This window comes from Heteronotia binoei, chromosome 7 (genome assembly GCF_032191835.1).
Source record: "Heteronotia binoei isolate CCM8104 ecotype False Entrance Well chromosome 7, APGP_CSIRO_Hbin_v1, whole genome shotgun sequence".
Lineage (NCBI taxonomy): Eukaryota > Metazoa > Chordata > Lepidosauria > Squamata > Gekkonidae > Heteronotia > Heteronotia binoei.
The window spans coordinates 110,004,325-110,025,686 of NC_083229.1; the positions used below are offsets into that span (position 1 = coordinate 110,004,325).

At 44.5% G+C, this 21,362-nt stretch overlaps 1 protein-coding gene across 1 annotated transcript in view; it reads left to right on the plus strand.

Moving 5' to 3' along the window:
• BMP6 (bone morphogenetic protein 6) overlaps positions 1 to 21,362 on the plus strand; it is a 134,348-nt gene that overhangs the window by 74,638 nt on the left and 38,348 nt on the right. Inside the window, exon 2 of the mRNA XM_060244361.1 lies at positions 18,140 to 18,332. Within this exon, the coding sequence (XP_060100344.1) occupies positions 18,140 to 18,332 (193 nt within the window). The remainder of the gene's footprint in view (positions 1 to 18,139; positions 18,333 to 21,362) is intronic.

Consider the following 21,362-nt stretch of genomic DNA (forward strand, 5'->3'; position numbering starts at 1 on the left):
GGCAGTGGCGATGCAGTTACAGACTTTCCTGGAGGACGCTTCCGTCCTCGACCCACTCCAGTCCGGCTTTCGCCCGGGCCATGGGACGGAGACGGTGTTGGTCGCCCTGGTAGATGACCTTCAACGGCATCTGGATCGGGGCGGCTCGGCGGTGCTGTTGTTGTTGGACCTGTCGGCTGCGTTCGACACGGTCGACCATCGGTTACTGACCTGCCGCCTCGCCGACGCGGGGATTCAGGGGTTAGCTTTACAGTGGCTTTCCTCTTTCCTCGAAGGTCGGGGACAAAGGGTTGCGATTGGGGGTGAGCTATCCCGGAGGCGCACGCTTGATTGCGGAGTGCCTCAGGGGGCGGTTCTCTCCCCGATGTTATTTAACATCTATATGCGTCCCCTTGCCCAGATCGCCCGAAGGTATGGGCTGGGTTGCCACCAGTATGCTGATGACACCCAGCTCTATCTACTTATGGACGGCCGACCGGTCTCCGCCCCAGAAAATCTAGACCACGCATTACAGGAAGTGGCTGGGTGGCTCAGACTGAGCGGGCTGAAGCTAAATCCAGCGAAGACAGAGGTCCTTTGCTTGGGTCGTCGGGGTCCGGGGAGGGAAATCCCCCTACCAGCTTTTGACGGTGCGCCGCTGATAGCGGCGAACAGGATCAAAAGCCTGGGGGTACTATTGGAGTCCTCCTTAACGATGGAAGCTCAGATAGCAGCCACTGCCAAGTCCGCATTTTTTCATCTTAGGCGGGCAAGGCAGTTGGCCCCCTTCCTAGAGCGCGACGATCTAGCAACAGTGATCCATGCCACGGTCACCTTGAGGTTGGACTACTGCAATGCTCTCTACATGGGGCTGCCTTTGTGCCGAACTCGAAAGCTGCAGCTAGTGCAGAATGCCGCGGCCTGGCTGCTGCTAGGACTCCCAAGAAGGGAGCACATCCGGCTGGGGCTCCGGGATCTGCACTGGCTGCCAATAGCTTACTGAGACAGGTACAAGGTGCTGGTTATTACCTTTAAAGCCCTATATGGCCTAGGACCTGCCTACCTGAAGGACCGTCTCTCCCCACATGTTCCCCAGAGAGTACTGAGATCGGGAACTCAAAATCTCCTAGTTATCCCCAGGCCAAAAGAAGCCCGTTTAAAATCTACCAGGGACCGGGCCTTCTCTGTTATGGCCCCTTCCTGGTGGAACCAGATGCCGGAAGAGGTGAGGGCCCTGCGGGACCTTGCTCAGTTCCGCAGGGCCTGTAAGACAACCCTCTTCCGGCTGGCCTATAACTAGCTGGCACAAGAAACCAAGTGTGGTTATACTAGATTTCTGCTGTCCTAATGTTTTAAATAGTTTAAATGTCTTAAATATTTTAAATGTATTAATTATTTTAACTGTTTTTATGCTTAAATCTTATTTTTGTGAGATTTTATGTTGTGAGCCGCCCTAAGCCACTTGCTGGGAAGGGCGGGATATAAATCATAAAATAAATAAATAAATAAAGATGGTTAATAATAACATAATCATCTGCACTACAGTCATTGGGACCAATTAAAGGTCTATGTTGTAGTTCTTGGTCCAATCAAATATTACAAAACAGTTGAATTGTAGAATGAGATGAAACTCGAAAGGAATAAACAATACCCTCCCTGTAGTTGTTTACACCCCTCCAAGGAACTGTGCTTTGCATATTGAGAAATCTCAGGATAAGGTTATCACAAAATTCTGGATTTTCTGTGTCTCACCTAGGCTTCCCAACCCTCCCGCCCTGGCGGGGGACCCCAGGATTTCCACCCTCTTCCCCCGCTCCCCAAAATAATGGAAGCGGGGGGAGGGGGGAAACGGCGTCGGGGAGCATGGCGAGCCGCCCCATCCTGGAGCGGGCGAGGCCGCCGCGCCGCACCGCCGCCACCCCCTCCGCACTCACCGCAGCTGCTCCTCCGAGATGGGCCCAGGCTGAGCCCATCTTGGAGAAGCAGCCAAGAGGCGGCAGCAGCGCAGGGGAGGGCGAGGCATGTCAGGAGCATGGCGAGCCGCGAATCCGGGCCCTTCTAGGACCTGGACTCGCGGCTCGCCACGCCCACGGCCCGCCTCCACCCCCCCCCCGATTCCACCCCAGAGGCAGAACGGAGCGGGTGAGGCCGCCGCGCCGCTGCCGCCTCTTCTCCGCTCGCCGTGGCTGCTCCTCCGAGATGGGCTCAGCCTGAGCCCATCTCGGAGGAGCAGCCACGGCGAGCGGAGAAGAGGCAGCAGCTGTGCAGCGGCGTCGCCCGCTCCAAGATGGGGCGGCTCGCCACGCTCCCCGGCACTGTTCCCCCCCTCCCCCCTAGCTCCACCCCAGTGTCTCCTGGCTCCACCCCCAAAGTCCCCAGATATTTCTGTGGTTGGACTTGGCAACCCTAGTCTCACCACCAACTTCCTTGCTTGAATGCATCTCTTGCATATCCTCTTGGTAAATGTCCACATGTCATTTGAGATGTATTTCTTTCTTTAACCCAGTTATTTCCCTACAACATTTGGTATGCAGTTGAGCAAGCTGGGAAAGGAAACACAAATGAAAAAAATGTAACTGATTTGTTTGCAAGAGAATGTACTATAGTTAAGAGGCAGGGATTGCAGGAAAAGAACATGACCCAATATGACTTTTCCACCTCTCCTTTTGTATAATTGTCAGATTACATAGCCTGGTGTGTTGACAAATGGTTACACAACTGGCATATTGAAAAATTACGTAGAATCTGTGTGTGTTGGATACAAATAGCTTCCTTGCCATTGACAGTGGATAATTTAATTAAGTAGCTTTTTCATTGCTCATGGACATCTCCATTATTTTTAATACACAAAAGAGTATTCTTAGCAGTTTTTTCAGCCTTTTGTAGGGTTTCCAACTTCTGCATGGGGCCTGGAGATCTCTGGGAGTTATAACCAATCCAGGGTTGCCAGGTCCAACTCAGGAAATATTTGGGGACTTTTGGGGTGGAGCCAGGAGACTTTGGGGGTGGAGCCAAGAGCAAAGTTGTAACAGGCATGATTGAACTCCAAAGGGAGTTCTGGCCATCACATTTAAAGGGATTGTGCTTTTTTTAAAAGCTTGCCCTTTACTGGAAATAATGGAGGATGGGGGACCTTCTTTTGGGGCTCATAGAATTGGAACGCCAGGACCAATCTTTTTGAAACATGGGGGATGTTTTGAGGAGAGGCACCAGATACTATGCTGAAAATTTAGTCCGTCTACCTCAAAAAGCAACCCCCCAGAACCAAAGATTGATTTTCCATTATACCGTGTGGGAGCTGGTCTCCATAGAATATAATGAAGTGCCCAGCAGACATTTCTCCTCCCCCCCCTTTCTGATGACCCTGAAGCGGGGGGAGGGCCTCTAGCTGGGGATTGGCAACCCTATTTCAGTTTCTGCGTTTAGTTTGAAGTTAGTTGCAATGAAGCAGTTGCATATCATTCAACAGCTCACCTGAGTACAGCGATTTATTTCATTATCAAAGTGAGATCACAGAAGATGAAAACTAATGAAAGCAATCTGGTAATGCTGTGAGGAGAGTATTTGGGATTTACATGCCATTGGCATTTCTCACTCTGATTTGATTGTAATAACTTTCCCTGAAAACTGCACAGTTAACTATCTGTGCAGCTGTGTTGGTCTGAAGTAGCAGAACAAAGTCTGAGTCCAGTGGCACCTTTAAGACCAATGAAGTCTTATTCAAGGTATGAGTTTTTGTGTTCAGGGCTGAGATAATTTTTCTTGAGTTATGAAATAAACCATTGGCATACAGATATGAGAGGGATCCTTCTTCCACTCTTCATCTATGGATAGTTATCAGGGCAACAGTTAGTTGATGACAGACTGAAAGTTGATGTATTTTAAAAATACAAACCCCCTATTCTTTGCCATTTTAGACCTCTAGGACAGCAGTCCCCAACCTTTTTGGCTCCAGGGACCGGTTTTGTGGAAGACAATTTTTCCACGGACCGGGGGTGGGGGGCGGCGGGGTGGAGGTTGATGGTTTTGGGATGATACAATTGTGCACTTTATTTTGTTGTGGTGGTTAAGTGTGCAAACTCTTATCTGGGAGAACCAGGTTTGATTCCCCACTCCTCCACTTGCAGCTGCTGGAATGGCCTTGAAAGGGCAGCTTCTGGGGAGAGCTCACTCAGCCCCACCTACCTCACAGGGTGTCTGTTGTGGAGGAGGAAGATCAAGGAGATTGTGAGCCGCTTTGAGACTCTGAGATTCGGAGTGGAGGGCAGGATATAAATCCAGTGTCTTTATAATTATTATTATTACTACTGCTACTACATCATTGTAATATATAATGAAATAATTATATAACTCAAGACCCAGTTGCTAACAGGCCATAGACCGGTACTGGTCCACAGACCCAGGGTTGGGGACCCCTGCTCTAAGATATCATTGGCATCCCATTTATAATTTCAGACAACTGAAAGATTCCTGGTTTTTTTATTTTACAAACCCTAATTAAAATGGGTAGAATTTTAGTTGTACAAAATGTCATATGGTCTTTAGAGGGTATCAGGGTCTTCCTTCAATAAATTCTCTTTCCCTGCAGATGAAGTTTCACAGGAGAAAATATTATTATGGAAGAAAATTCATACAACATAGGGTTGCCAGCTCTGGGTTTGGAAATACCTGGACATTTTGGGGGTGAAGCCTTGAAAAGGGTGGGGTTAGGGGAATGGGAGGGACCTCAGCAGAGTATAATGCCATAGAGTCCACCCTCCAAAACTGCCATTTTCTCCAAGTGAACTGATCTTGGACATCTGGAGATCAACTGTAATAGCTGGAGCAGGATTTTTGGGGGTTTTTTTTAGCAGGAACTCCTTTGCATATTAGACTATACCCCTCTGATGTAGCTGGGGTTGCCAAGTCCAATTCAAGAAATACCTGGGGACTTTGGGGGTGGAGCCAGGAGACATTAGGGGTGGAACCAAGATCAAGGCTGTGACAAGCATAATTGCACTCCAAAGGGAGTTCTGGCCATCACATTTAAAGGGACGGCACACCTTTTCAATTCCTTCCTTCCATAGGAAATAATGAAGGATAGGGGCACCTTCTTTTGGGGCTCATAGAATTGGACCCCCTGGTCCAATCTTTTTGAAACTTGGGGGGTATTTTGGGGAGAGGCACTAGATGCTATACTGAAACTTTGGTGCCTCTACCCCCCAAAACAGCCCTCCCCGAGCCCCAGATACCCACAGATCAATTCTCCATGATTTTCTATGAGAATAAATCTCCATAGGGAATAATAGAGTTCCCAGAAGACATTTCCCTCCCCTCCCCCCGCTTTCTGACGACCCTGAAGCGGGGGGAGGGCCTCCAAACCAGGGGATCCCCTGCCTTCACCTGGGGATTGGCAATCCTAGATGTAGCCAATTCTCCAAGAGCTTACAGGGCTCTTCTTACAGGTCCTACTGTAAGCTCTTGGAGGATTGGCTACATGGGGTGTGTGGCCTAATATGCAAAGGAGTTCTTGGTACAAAAATAGCCCTGAGCTGGAGAACTCCTGGTGCCACCTGGGGGATCACAACCTTAACAAAGTGCCACCCTAGATCCTTAGATTCTTGGGTGAGGATTGGGAATAAGCAAAATTGTTTAAAGAAATCAATAAAATTTGAAAAATATTGTACAGCTAAAATGTCACAAAAGTTTACATATGTGAAGATAATTCAACCTGTAAATCAAGTGATGCACTGTCAGCTCTGTTACAGGGCAAACCTAACCAGAATTATACCCTTCTAATAGTACAATCCTAAGTATGCTTTCCTGAGAGTAAGCCCCATTGAATAGACCTCAATAGGATTCTGAGCAGACTTGCTTAGGATTGCTCTCTTAGTCTAGTAATTTGCACTGTATGTCTTCCAAGGTCTAACACCTGGCCAGATTTGAGAATTTAGTTAACTGCTAAAGTGCTGAGGTTTACCAGGTACATGACACTGTGGACTTTCCCCGGTCATAGTAATGTTTTTTTTTTTTCTCATGAGGATGGCTCTTATTGTGACTCAGTGCATAATTCAAGATTAATATTTATCAGTGTTTTACTCCTAAACTGTATAAAACTGTATCAACTGTACTGTATAAAATACACATGAAGCTGCTGTATGCTGAATCAGACCCTTAGTCCATCAAAGTTAGTATTGTCTACTTTGACTGGCAGTGGCTTTCCAGAGTCTCAGGCAGAAGTCTTTCATATCCTTTACTACCGGACCTTTTTAACTGGAGATACTGAGGATTGAACTTGGGACCTTCAGCCTGCCAATCAGATGCTTTGCCACTGAGCCACAGCCCATACCTATAAATATACCACAGATTAGGAGGTTATTAGGAGGCATATTTTTATGTGAGCTAGTTTGGTGTGGAGGGTGGGAACAGAGAGGCCCCTACTTTTCTATCTCAGCCTTAGTGCCCCTCCACAACTTCAACAGGCAGGAAGTGCTACTCCAGCACAGCTGCTGTAAGGATTACAGAGATCATGTATGTGAAACTCTTCAGAATGTTTCAAGTTCTTTATATGACTAAGAAGTAATAGCCCAGTTTCTAATATAGCCTCTTGGGTAATCTCCTCTTTCAAGGAGTAGGCTGTACTGTACTTGCCAACAACTATTAAGAAACTAAAATTAAATTAAAAGGCATTTTTAAAAAATCGAAACATTTTGTATTTTAGCAGAGGGATTGGTATTACGGTATTGACTGTTTCTACACATGGATGGGAAAAGCTGCCCCTGCTGCAGAAGCAGTAGCAAATGTGGTAAAAGTGGGTAGGATGGGATCTACGCATCCCATTCTTGCTCTGCTAACTGCTGTCTGTGGCCCCACTGACTCCATGTCCTTCCATTGTGCCTGGGCAGAAGTGTCAATGCGGTGAAAGTCTTGGGAAAAGCACAAGGTAATATGGAAGCTTCCTCCCAAATGAGGGCATGTTTTGTGTGGAAGCAGCCATTGTTGGGATTTATGACACTGTGCAGACACAGATTGGATACAAAGCTCTGCTCTTGGAACAGAGTTGTCCAGTCTTCCCCTTCCCACTGCAGCCCTCTTTGTTCATGGAACAGCAGATTCTGAGCTCTGGGAAAGCCTCAGGTGTAATGTGGGATGATACAAAATAGGGTTGCCAGCCTCCAGGCAGAGCTGGCCCCAGACTGGCATCCTAAGCAAAGCTAACATCTGGTGCCCCCCGGCACTGATAACATCACCAAGTCACATGGGGAGGGGGCACCCAATTCAGCACCCTTAGAAGGCCAGCGCCCTAGGCAATTGCCTAGTTTGCCAGCCCTGACTCCTGGTGGGACCTGGGGACTCCTGCTTTCACAACTGTTCTCCAGCTGACATAGATCAGCTCCTCTGGAGAAAATGGCTGCTTCAAAGGGCATTTCACCATGCTGAGGCCCTTTCCTTCCCCAAACCCCACCCTTTCCCGGATCCATCTCCAAAGTCTTCAGTATTTTCCAACACAGACCTGGCAACTCTAATGCAAAAACTTCAATGGGAAGGAGGTATCAGCAAGTATTGCTCCTCCTTTTTGCAAGCCTTCTGTTCATGGATGAGGAACCCTGTGTATCAAGTCTAAGAAAAATATCGGTACATGATTATTTTTAAAAACAACAATATGAAAGTAAATACTTTTAAATTAGAAAATAGTCTACACTAACCAAGAGTTGTTTATGCCTTTGCAGTGTGGTAGAATGCCTTCTTTCAGGGTAAACCTAGTAGGAGTTTCTAGTTGCTCGCCGGAGCAAATATTTCTTAATTAGAAAACAGCTTGGCATAGGTCACTGATCCATATGTGGTGTTCGTACTTTGGTTCAAAAAAGGTCCAAATTACCTAATCTAGACCCACTAAACCACTTAAATTGACTAGTCAGTTTAAACCCCTCAAATCTTGCGGTCAGTTTTCAGCATTCAGGCAGATCAATGCAGTTTTACAAGCAAGACCACAAAAGTTGCTCGACCAACATCCACATGAGGTTTGTTTTTTGTACAAGCCCATCACATATGTGCATTAGGATTTTTGGCATTAAGGTAAACAATTTCAGTTTTTACAAGGTTTTCTGCCTGGTTGGAAGCAATTATTACTTGCCACAGACAGGGAGTCTGAGTTAAGTGGTGATTTACAAGTTTAGGTTCATGTGACTGAATTTGGGGTAGAATATACGGTAGCCCGCTGTGCAGCTCACATTCCATGCCCAGCTCCATAACAGTGGGCCAAGCTTCTTACCTACTCAAAGTATGAGAACAGGTTAAGATAATTTTAGCCTCAATAACTTTAATCATTTGGTTTAGATGAAACTGTGAAGAGCTTGATATCGCCGCCTTAACATTCTGGTAAAGTGAATTATTAAAGGTCTTGGAGTTGAAGTGATCTCATCCCATTCTCAAACTTTAAATGAATAAGAAATCCAGCCCATTGGTATGGAGCCACAAGTGGAATGCAAGCCACCTAGTGGGCCCCTTTTGATAAGGTGAACTGGCACCGTAGGAGGAACTGAATCCCGGATTAAGGGGCCCAAAGCAAATGCTCATTTTAGGAGATAAGGTAGCCATCAGCAAACAAATGGATAGTTTTTATTTGAACTGGCAAGGATAGGAGGAAGAATGTCAGACTGTGTTTTGAGTCCTCTGACATTTTTATTAGTTTAATGTTTTATTTTTATAATATTTGCTTATAAGCTACTTTGAGTATTTTTGCAACAGAAAACCAAGGCATGAATCCCACAAATAAATAATAAAATAAATATAAACCATATGTGAGTGTATGTGCACTAGACCACTATGAAATTTTTAAAAGCAAAACTTGAGCGTTTGTTGCTTTTGATTATATTAAAATAGTATAAAGTAGCCACACACATACAAAAAAAAAATCAGTGGTCTAGACAAGTTTGTTCTGCTAATTTTTTCCTTGGGTGTTTAAAAACCACAGAGATTAGGAATGGCTCAGAAAATAATGTTTACTCATTCACCTACACACTGAAAATTTCAAATGTTTGTTATTCTTCGTTTCAGGTCTTATTAATATAAATTTGAGTATGAAACCACACAATATGTATTTTTCCTAAATGGGAAGCATTTATCTTGTGGTCTGCTTTTCAATTTACTTGTCGGTGAGTCTTTAGAAAATAAATAAGAATGAAAGGCCTGGGGGAGCACGGTTGTAATGCAAGGGACTTACCCCTTTCATTGCATAAATATTTGCTGATTTGAACCACATTTTGAGTGCTACTGAAAGATGTCAGGATTATCATTCTAAACTGTAACACTAATTGGACATCATAAATTCCTTGCCAGTGTCATGCTATTAGAAATCCTTACTGTCACCTGTGCAGGGGTGGCCCTAGGGCATCTGACGCCCTAGACACCCTGCTGCCCCACCAGTGCCCTCGTGGGCAAAGCTGGTGGGCGGGGAGGCCACACGGGGCAAATCTTGTTTGCTGATCAAAAAAAAGGAAGAAGTCCTCCTCTTTGGCCACCAAAGAAGACAGTGTTGGAGCATATGCATATTCTCCCATGCAGGTCCTTTACTTTTTAAAATTTTGACTTTTCAATGATGGAAAACCAAAATGAAACCTGTGTGTACGTGATTGGAGAGGAGGTTTGGCAAGGGTGGACCATTTTTCATTTCTTGTATTATTAAGCAGATCCACCCAACAATGTTATAGTGCAAAATGAAGAATGAAGAAGAAGAATAATTGCAGATTTATACCCTGCCCTTCTCTCTGAATCAGAGTCTCAGAGTGGCTTACAATATCCTTTACCTTCCTCCCCCATAACAGACACCCTGTGAGATGGGTGGGGCTGAGAGGGCTCACACAGCAGCTGCCCTTTCAAGGACAACCTTTGTGATAGCTATGGCTGACCCGAGGCCATTCCAGCGGGTGCAGGTGGAGGAGTGGGGAATCAAACCCAATGCTCCCAGATAAGAGTCCACGCACTTAACCACTATACCAAACTGGCTCTGAATGCTGTTTTGACTGTTCCAGTCTTGTTTACTAAATATTTTAACCATCCCCTCTTTCCCCCTCTCAGATTCAATCTTTACCGCTAACTTTTTCATCCAGATCATCTTTCTTTCCCAAAGTATTATTTCCCTGGCTCTTCTACACTCCTGTTTGAAATGACAGAGAACAGTGAGTTTTCGTGCAGAAATAGAAGCGGCATATTTTAGGGTAAGACTATCTGCAATTGGACGGCATTGTCCAATGTTTTTATCAGATGGACAGAGGCATTCCAAGTATGTTCTAACCATCGGGGATATTAATTTAAAAACCTGTGTGTAGAAAGAGAACTTGGAAGTCATGCTGAGATTCCCCCCCCCCAAGAAAAAGAACTCTTGTGCAGATGACCAGAGTGTACATCGCATATGCAAGATCATAACCATTTTCTGATAATCTGGAATTACTATTATCTCCTGCTTCTTTACCGATTATTATTAATATAACGAGACTGTTCTGTATAACATAAACAGCATGTATACTATTAAATATGATGTAATTGCTGGCTTTGGGAATTACCCTAAGTAAGTCTACTCAGAAAAGTCCTATATTATTCAATAAGCCTTACTCCCAGGAAAATGTTCTTAGGACTGCGGCTTTTGTATCTGTCATTGTCAACCTCACTAATTCCATATTAAGATAACTACAGTTTCTCCAAGGAAAATTAATTGTAGTGAAACAATTCCATAAAATGTATTGAGTGAGTATTTTTTGTAACTAAAGAGGTAATGGTTAATTAGGGTTAATTAGGGTTAATTAGGAGAGCCAGTTTGGTGTAGTGGTTAAGTGTGCGGACTCTTATCTGGGAGAACCGGGTTTGATTCCCCACTCCGGGTTTGATTCCCCACCTGCTGGAATGGCCTTGGGTCAGCCATAGCTCTGGCAGAGGTTGTCCTTGAAGGGCAGCTGCTGTGAGAGCCCTCTCCAGCCCCACCCACCTCACAGGGTGTCTGTTGTGGGGGAGGAAGGTAAAGGAGATTGTGAGCCGCTCTGAGACTCTTCGGAGTGGAGGGCGGGATATAAATCCAATATCTTCTTCTTCTTCTTCTTCTTCTTCTTCTAGGGTATGGTAGCTCAGCACAAGAACAGCATTTGGTTGTTCAGACCCCCTAGGAGAGCAGTTTGCTGCTTGGGGTTGGGATTTCCCGTCAGCCAGCTGACTAGCAGTGGGCAGAAACCCCAAAAATTGTTGTATCCAGGGGTGAAATTCTAGCAGGAGCTCCTTTGAATATTAGGCCACACACCCCTGATGTAGCCAATTTTCCAAGAGCTTATAAGGCTCTTTCTTTAAAGCTCTTGGAAGATTGGCTACATCAGGGATGTGTGGCCTAATATACAAAGGAGCTACTGCTAGAATTCCACCGCTGGTTGTATCACCCACCCCCATCTAGGGAATGGGAACCCTATTCACCAATATTTTGAGTATTTCATTAAAAGATTTCATCATTCTGAAAGGTTAATTAAAAAAAGAATTGTATGGGTGATTGCAGACAGCCGGTTCAGGGCGGCATCAAGCCACCCCAAAGACAGCTGCCCAGAAAAGGAGTGGACCGGAAGCCTCCAGATGGCACACAGCCCACCCCCCGGAACAGGGACAGGCTACGTGTGCCCCGAAGGAGCTTCTTGAGCGCTTATGCGCCTCCTGGCCACTCCCCATGTGCTTCCTGGCCATCCAGACAGCTGGGAAGCGCCTCAAAGCCGTCTCGGAATTTAGGCACCACTTTGTAAGTGGTGTCTTTCTGAGGCGGCTTCAATCCGGCCCCGCGTGGGCTGCGGTCAGAACGGGGACAGGAGGCAGATGTGCATGTGTGGATGCGTTTTTCTGGTCTGCCTGCCTCCCGTCCCTAGGGCGGCTTAAACCGCCCATCTGTTATAACCCTATGATTCCTTACATTTATTTATTTATTTACATTAGACTTTTATCCCACCCTCTCTGCAAGCGGACACAGGGCGGCTTACAACAGTTGTTTATATCTTTTTAAATTATTTATTTTTGATTATCATTATCTGTAATAATAGAAGCTGGCCTCTAAGATGAGGAAATGGCATTTGGTTAATATATATATATATATATATATATATATATATATATATATATATATATATATATATATATATATATATATATATATATATGTAGAAAAAGCCCAGCAGAAATCATTTGCATATTAGGCCACACCCCCTTACACCAAGACAGCTGAAACTGCTTTTTTTTAAACTTAAAAAAAAATATTTAGAAAACTCAGAGATATACAGAAAGTAAAGTAAAATCAGTAAACAAGTAAGTAGATATTCAAAATGCAAGTAACATGTTAAGCAGCAGTACGAAATGAATCGAAAGAGATTGTATACTATAGGGCTTTGCATACTGTAAAACTATTAGGAAAATGTTCAATAACTTCATAGGAGATCCTGAAGTATGTAAAAATAAAAGTAAATTCACTCAGTATAGAGCTACACAAAGTATGAAGTTTGATGAGGAGAAAGGGAGGGAAGGAGAGAAAGAAGGAATGAAGAAGGGGGGGAAAGGGGGGAGGGAAACAGTGAGCATACAGTAGGAATAAGATGAATAGAGGAAAGAGAAATCACAGCTAAACGGTATTAGGCCACACCCCCTTACACCAAGACAGCCAAAACTGTGTTCTTGTGCATTCCTGCTAAAAAAAAGCCCTGGTTATAAACATTTGTAAAAACCAGTGCTGATTTTGTCAAGGTTTACTCAAACATGATGTGTAGCTTTTTCATAAGGTCCGTTTCAAAATCTCTGAGGAATATGGAGTCATCTTAAAAGTAATAATGATGGAAGCAGCCACCACCAGAATATCCAGTCTCTTGCAAGGGACAAAACTCTTTCGGTTGAATCCAGAACAGGGAGTCTGGAAATTTTCAGGCACAAAAGGATCATAGACTGATGCTTGCCGTAGTTCATCCTAGCCCTTAGGGCAGAACTCGATGTTTTGGCAGAGATTTAAAGCCAGGAATCTTACCAGCTGCAAAGTGATATCTGAGCATACGCGTGTGCAGATGTGTATCTTGGAGCAAAAAGTAAGTGTTTAACCCTGGTTCCCCACTGGCTGCTTGTCCCAGCACAGCAAACTTTTGTCCTAACCACTTTTTCCTGGGGCTGAAGTTCTGGATGCATATTTGTCATGTCCCGAAGGAAGCAGCTGGGGGAACATAAGAACATAAGAGAAGCCATGTTGGATCAGGCCAATGGCCCATCCAGTCCAACACTCTGTATCACACAGTGGCCAAAAATTTATACACACACACACACACACACACTGGCTAATAGCCACTGATAGACCTCTGCTCCATATTTTTATCTAACCCCCTCTTGAAGCTGGCTATGCTTGTAGCCACCACCACCTCCTGTGGCAGTGAATCCGACATGTTAATCACCCTTTGGGTGAAGAAGTACCTCCTTTTATCCGTTCTAACCCGGCTGCTCAGCAATTTCATTGAATGCCCATGAGTTCTTGTATTGTGAGAAAGGGAGAAAAGTACTTCTTTCTCTGCCTTCTCCATCCCATGCATAATCTTGTAAACCTCTATCATGTCACCCCGCAGTCGACTGGCTCCAGTAGTTGGCTCCAGGTTGACTCAGCTTTCCATCCTTCCAAGGTCAGTAAAAGGAGTCCCCAGCTCGCCGGGGCGGAAGTGTAGATGACTGGGGAAGGCAATGGCAAACCACCCTGCAAAAAGTCCGCCATGAAAACGTTGTGAAAGCAACGCCACCCCAGAGCCGGAAACGACTGGTGCTTGCACAGTGGAATACCTTTACCTTTTTTAAAAAAGGAGCTTTTGACTTTCCACTTTGACAAGTGGAAACACAGGTACCAGGGGGAAAAATAGCAGGCGTGGGAAAGTTTAACCACCTCAGCAGTTCAGATTACATTCTGTCAGCTTTGAACCAGGTTACCATCATCTTCTTACTCTACATTTAGTAATGTATACCAACACAGTCCTGGTGGTAAAGCAGTATGACTTTCTACCTGCACTCTTGGAGAGGTCAGGTGCTGGTACACCGTGCATTGACGCTGGCAGTGCCCATGCTATATTCTTGAACCACCTCTTGTTTAAAGTTGTCTACTGTTGGTCTTCATCAAGATTTGCTGTCTGGCATAATTGGAGTCCAGTGGCACCTATAAGACCAACAAAGTTTTATTCAAGGTATAAACTTTTGTATGCATGCAACCTTCTTCCTGTGCATGCTCTGAATAAAACTTTGTTGATCACACACACTAAATAATGTACTTTTGATCACGCACACTAAATAATGCACTTTCAATCCACTTTCAATGCACTTTCCAACTGGATTTTACTGTGTGAACTAGCAAAATCCAATTGGAAAGTGCACTGAAGGTGGATTGAAAGCGCATTATTTCGTGTGTGTGATCGCAGCCTTAGTTTAAGAGAGAGGGAAAGAAATGATGCAGCTGAGAAGGAAAGCTGGAGTAAAAGCATGATGTGGAAAAGCCCTTATTACAAGGGTAGTGAGAATTTCTGTGTTATTGATTAATTACTCAAATAGCTGAGTGAATTGGTATGTTTACACTACACTAAACAATGCATTTTGTAGCTTGATTCTTACTGTGTAAGAATAGCAAAAATCTAGTTGCAAAACGTATTACTTAGTGTAGTGTGAACGCACCCAGTGATTCTTCCAAATTGGATTCTAAGTTTGTACTATTTTGCATGCTTACCCACTACCCACAAGCTATATGCAGCACTGCTAACTGTACTCCATTTCATTGTCTGATGAAGTGTGCACACACACGAAAGCTTCCATTCTCAATAAAACTTTGTCTTAAAGGTGCTACTGGATTCCAACTTTGTTTTATTGCTTCAGACCAACATGGCTGTCCACTTGGATCTGACTTCCAAAAAAACTCACTAGCATTTGGCTAAGGTGCAGGTTGAACATGGTCTCATTTGATGCTTCTTATACTCCTTGGAAAATAAAACAGCAAGAAGACCTTAATAAACACATGAAGCTGCTGCCTTATACTGAGTCTAACCATTGATTGGCTACATCAGGAGTGTGTGACCTAATATACGAAAGAGTTCCTGCTACAAAAAAAGCCCTCATTACGTGATCCAGTATCAGAGACTGAAATTGTGACCTTCTGCATGCAAAGCAGATGCCCTGCCTCTAAACCACAGTCCCTCCCCTCCAACAGTGTTTTTCCTAAGAGCCCAAGGTAGTTAGTAGGGTTGCGAAGCCAATTTAAGAAATATCTGGGGAGTTTGGGGGTGGAGCCAGGAGACTTTGGGGGTGGAGCCAGGAGACATTAGGGGTGGAACCAAGATCAAGGCTGTGACAAGCATAATTGAACTCCAAAGGGAGTTCTGGCCATCACATTTAAAGGGACGACACATCTTTTCAATGCCTTCCTTCCATAGGAAATAATGAAGGATATGGGCATCTTCTTTGGGGCTCACAGAATTGGACCCCCTGGTCCAATCTTTTTGAAACTTGGGGGGTATTTTGGGGGAGAGGCACTAGATGCTGTACTGAAAATTTGGTGCCTCTACCTTAAAAAACAGCCCCGCCCTGAGCCCCAGATATCCACGGATCAATTCTCCATTATTTTCTATGGGAATAAATCTCCCTAGGGAATAATAGAGTTCCCAGCAGACATTTCCCTCCCCTCCCCCTGCTTTCTGGCGACCCTGAAACGGGGGGAGGGCCTCCAAACCGGGGGATCCCCTGCCCCCACCTGGGGATTGGCAACCCTAGTAGTTAGCAACATATCATAAAACATAACCATAACCAATTTAAAACTCATCAGCCCAAGCAAACACTTCAGCAACATTGCACCCAGAGCAAATATTCCTAAAAACCAATATCAATAATCACATGACCAAAGAAATCCTCACTGAAACACCGGGAACACTGCCTGCTGTAGTCCACAATGAATGTCAATGTACCAGTCATGCTTGATGGAAATTTGTTATATGGATATAAGGAAATTAGATGCAACCAATTTATTTGTGTAATTACACCCCTGTACTTTGTTCTTATCTAATTACATGCTTGTTAAAACCTGTTGAAACTGACAGCATCAGGGTTTTTTTTTCCTTCTAAAACTCAGCTCATTAAAATTCAGACCTTGTTCTAGATGTCAGGTTACTATTTCAAAATCAAAGATATTTGGGCAATAAATAATGCCATCGGATTTATTAGCTGAAGCAGCTACTGATTAAATCAAATTCTTCTGCATTAATATAAGCGTCTGGCATGTCTGAGACAAAAATCACAGCACAAATTAACCTGGTTGCTTCATCGCCCCTCACCCTCCCACTATTTAGAAGATATACATACATACATTAGATTATAGGTGACTACTGGTTTCAGACACTAGATATTTGGCCGACCTGAATCAAATCATAAGGGGAGAGGGAAAGAGGTGAGAAGAAAGTGCTGTGAGAACTGGTTCTCCTTCACATTACCGCTTTTTCATTTTGGAGCACACTGCCCTTTCAGGAATGCAGTCAGTTGTCACCATGTAGTGTAATAACAGTGCAAACTGGTTAGCCCTGGGAATGGGTAGAGAGCATTTTCCTTGACTGAGTTTTCCAAGAACTGATAATAAAAGGGGAACTGATAATCAGAAGTATTCACATTGGAAGAAATACACAGGAAGCCTTCATGAGAGGATTTGTGGGGTTTATTTTCAGTAGGTTGTAGCTTGAAATGGAAGGCAATATGAACTGCATGGTGGTAGGGAAGCTAAAGCCAACCTGAAATAAAGGTGCTTGTGGGCATTCACTTGCTCAGTTTATTCCACATGCAGGGACGGCCCAAGGGCGTGTGGCACCCCAGACAGACTCACTGTCTGCTGCCCCCCCGCCCCTGGGTGGCCCTAGGCAGCTTGTGTGCACACACCCCAGGCCAGGCTGCCTCCTCCCCCTCCCCTTCTGTGATGCCATGCTCCAATCCCCGCCTGCCCCCCCACAGCGCGCTCAGAACCTCTGGGTGGTGACTGGAGATCTCTCACTATTACAATCACTCTCTGGATAGCAGAGATCAGTTCATCTGGAGAAAATTACCACTTTGGGAGGTAGACTCTGGTGTTATATTCCACTGAAGTCCCTCCTCACCCCCAAACCCTGACCTCTTCAGGCTCAACCCCCAAAATCTCCAGAGAGCCAGTTTGGTGTAGTGGTTAAATGCACAGACTCTTATCTGGGAGAACCGGGTTTGATTCCCCACTCCTCCACTTGCACCTGCTGGAATGGCCTTGGGTTAGCCATAGCTCTTGTAGGAGTTGTCCTTGAAAGGGCAGTTCCTGGGAGAGTTCTCTCAGCTTCACCCACCTCACAGGTCTCACAGGTTATTTAATATATCATGCTCGCTGCTACTGAACATCAGAGAGACACTGGCCTGAACGTTTGTTTGAAGGGGATGTCGCATGAGGCTTTTATGGAGATTGTAAGCTGCTCCGAGACTTTGATTCAGAGAGAAGGCCGGGGTATAAATCTGTGGTCTTCTTTTCCAACCTGGACCCGGCAACCCTAATGCATTCCTTAGTAGTGTCACACCCTTCTAAGCCCGTTGATTTCAGTGGACTTAGGAGGTTGTATCTCTGCTAATGATAAAATAAGCAATTTTGTAACATTGTTGTGATGTGTGACATAAACAGGTGGAGTGACCCTTTAATATATCATGCTTGCTGCTACTGAACATCAGAGAGACACTGGCCTGAACGTTTGTTTGAAGGGGATGTCGCATGAGGCTTTTATGGAGTTTGTTATTCAAAATGGTGCAGGATAACACATGTAGTGGTCTTTTTTAAAAAAAACAGGTGACATATTGGGTAGTCAATCGCAATTTAGTGCTAATACACAGTATTGCTAGTGCAATTGTGCCAGTAAAAAGGGGGGAAAGGCAGTCTGAAGACAGCGATGACAACTTTTCTAATGCCCCCCACCCTAGAATTTTAAAACTGCATTGCGCCTGATATTTTATTCAGATATGTCTTATTTAAAATGTTTTTGATGCCAATCGTATTCTGGGGCACTTTTTGTAATCATTTTGATTTGTGTGTGTTTTTTTTTTTTAAATACAGTGGGGGATAGGGAATATGGGAACATTCCTCTAAACTGCTTTTTTTTTTTCCTTTTGAAAACAGTCGAATATGACAAGGAGTTTGCACCTTATCAGCGGCACCGCAAGGAGTTCAAATTTAATTTGTCTCAGATTCCCGAAGGAGAGACAGTTACTGCTGCTGAGTTCCGAATCTACAAAGACTGTGTCTTTGGAGGCTTTAAAAACCAGACTTTTCTGATTACCATCTACCAAGTCTTACAAGAACATCAGAACAGGTATGTGCCCTTTCTTGATGAAACTGTGACACTTAGCGGTGGGGAAGAATGGATGTTTGTATGAAGAGAAAATGTAAAGGGATCAAGGATATGCTTCTATCTAGGGTTGCCAAGTCCAATTAAAGAAAAATCTGGGGACTTTGGGGGCGGAGCCAGGAGACTTTGGGGGTGGAGCCAGGAACAAGGATGTGACAAGCATAATTGAACTCCAAGGGAGTTCTGGCCATCACATATAAAGGGACAGCACACCTTTTTAAATGCCTTTCTTCCATAGGAAATAATTAAGGATAGGGGCACCATCTTTTGGGGCTCATAGAATTGGACCCTCTGGTCCAATCGTTTTGAAACTTGGGGGGTATTTTGGGGAGAGGCACTAGATGCTATACTAAAAATCTGGTGCCTCTACCTCAAAAAATAGCCCCCCAGTGCCCCCAATACCCATGAATCAATTCCCTATTATTCCCTATGGGAATCGTTCTCCATAGGGAATAATAGAGTGCCTAGTAGACATTTCCTCCCCCCCCACGCTTTCTAAAGGGAGGGAGGGCCTCCATACCAGGGAATCCCCCCTCCCTGCTCCCTCCCTCTCTCTCACACACACACAAACACTTACCGTACTTGGTCTTCTTCCAGCAGAATGTGCTTGCTGGGAAAACGAAAGCAAGGCTCCACAGGTTGGGAAGCCTACTTCTATCATTGAATATAATTTGGTTTGTCTTTTTTTTAAAAAATGGCTTATAATGTTTTAATATGTTTTAATCACAATAGCTCAGGACTGGCCAGTTGAAAAACAGTTAAAACCAATGTAGGCCTGCCTCATTCTTGACTATAATCCAAGCCACACTTCTCCTCAGAAACCATCTCAAATAACAAAATCTTGCTATGTTTTCTTAAAACACACCAGCTTCAGTTTTGATGAATCTACAGAGAGAAGGTGTGCCAGAGCTCATGTTCATGATCCTACAGTTAGTGTCACAGTTAAGAAAAATGGTTGTATGGATTTGCTCCAGAGTTACACAATTTATCTGAAGTGTTGTTCAGGAAGAGGTGATGTCTAACGTAAAACATGAGTGAACTATATAGATTAGGGATCACACATTTTATGGTCCCTTCCAACTCTATGATTGCATGATTTTATGGGGTGGTCTTCTTGCTTTGCACTAAATAATGAATATATCATATATACATGTCCAGGGCTTTTTTGTAACAGGAACTCCTATGCATATTAGACCACACACTCCTGGTGTAGCCAATCCTCCAAGAGTTTACAGGGCTCTTCTTACAGGGCCTTCTGTAAGTTCTTGGAGGATTGGCTACATCAGGGTGTGTGGCCTAGTATGCAAAGGAGTTCCTGCTACAAAAAAAGCCCTGGACATGTCTATGTCAAGGCATGAGATGCAAAACAAGGAGCTAAGGGAACTGAAGTAGGCTTGCTAATCCCCAGGTCCCAGCAGGGGTTCTTCTGCTTTCCCAGGCTCCTTCCCGCCCCCCAGTCAGCTGGCTGGTGGGGGAAGCCCTGCCTCCAAAGCCACCATATGACTTTCCGCCTCCGGAGGCTCCAGTCTCCGATTGGAAAGGCTTCCTCTTGGGATGGGCTGTCTGTGTTACTTGGAAGAAGCTGGCAGCAACTCGTGAGTAGAGAGGCCAATCCCTCGCTTCAGAGTCACCAGAAACCGGGGTGGGGGGGTGGGACATCTGCTGAGCACTTCATTATTCCCTATGTGGAGATCAATTCTCACAGGGTATAATGGGGAATTGATCTGGAGGTTTTGGCAGCTCTGGGGGAGCTGTTTTCTGAGGCAGAGTCACTAAATTTTCAGTATAGTATCTAGTGCCTCTCCCCAAAGTACCCCCAAGTTTCAAAATGGGGGTCCAATTCTTTGAGCCCCAAAAGAAGGTGCCCCTATCCTTCATTATTTCCTATGGAAGAAAGGCATTTAAAAAGGTGTGCTGTCCCTTTAAATGTGATGGCCAGCACTCCCTTGGAGTTCAATTATGCTTGTCACAACCTTGCTCCTGGCTCCGCCCCCAATTGTCTCCTGGCTCCACCCCCAAAGTATCCTGGCTTCACCCCCAAAGTCCCCAGATATTTCTTGACTTGGACTTGGCAACCCTAAACTGAAGTTTTGTCTGTTTTGTTTTTATTGGGATGTTGTTTTGTAATTTTAGATATGCTATATATAACTTCTGATTTATGATTCTGGAGAGCTGGCTTACTAAATTTATAAATAAACATCTGTGCCAGGAACTGGGATTGAGATGATCCATGATCCCACGATCAGGAATACTTGGAATCAGCATACAATGTACTGAAGAAGTGTGCTTGCACATGAAAACTCATACTTGTAATAAAACTTTATTGGTCTTAAAGGTGCCACTGGACTCTAACTTTATACAGCAGTGAGTTTAATTTCACTTTCATTTGTCTAAAACAGGCATTAGGTCATAAGATATTTCTGCAGGTTTAGGTCAAAGTTTTTGAATGATGCAAGGCAAAAATCGGAATATTTAGTAAACAAAGAAGATAGAAGAAGAAGATATTGGATTTATATCCTGCCCTCCACTCCAAATCTCAGAGCGGCTCACAATCTTCTTTACCTTCCTCCTCCACAACAGACACCCTGTGAGGTGGGTGGAGCTGAGAGGGCTCTCACAGCAGCTGCCCTTTCAAGGACAAACTCTGCCAGAGCTATGGCTGACCCAAGGCCATGCTAGCAGGTGCAAGCGGAGAAGTGAGGAATCAAACCGGTTCTCCCAGATAAGAGTCCGCACACTTCACCACTACACCAAACTGGCTCTCCAAAGATACAGCATATCGATCACATTTGGCATGCATGGTTGTCACTTCCTCTTTACTATTGTCCCAGGTACCCACTGATGTTAGAGAGAGAGAGTAAATTGCCTAAGACCACTCAGTGAGTTTCATAGTGGAAACACAGAAAAAAGGAACAAAAAAAGAGGCACATACTGGAAAAGTAGCATGTTAGCTCACTTTCTTTGCCCTATTTTAGATTGTCCTGACCTGGATGG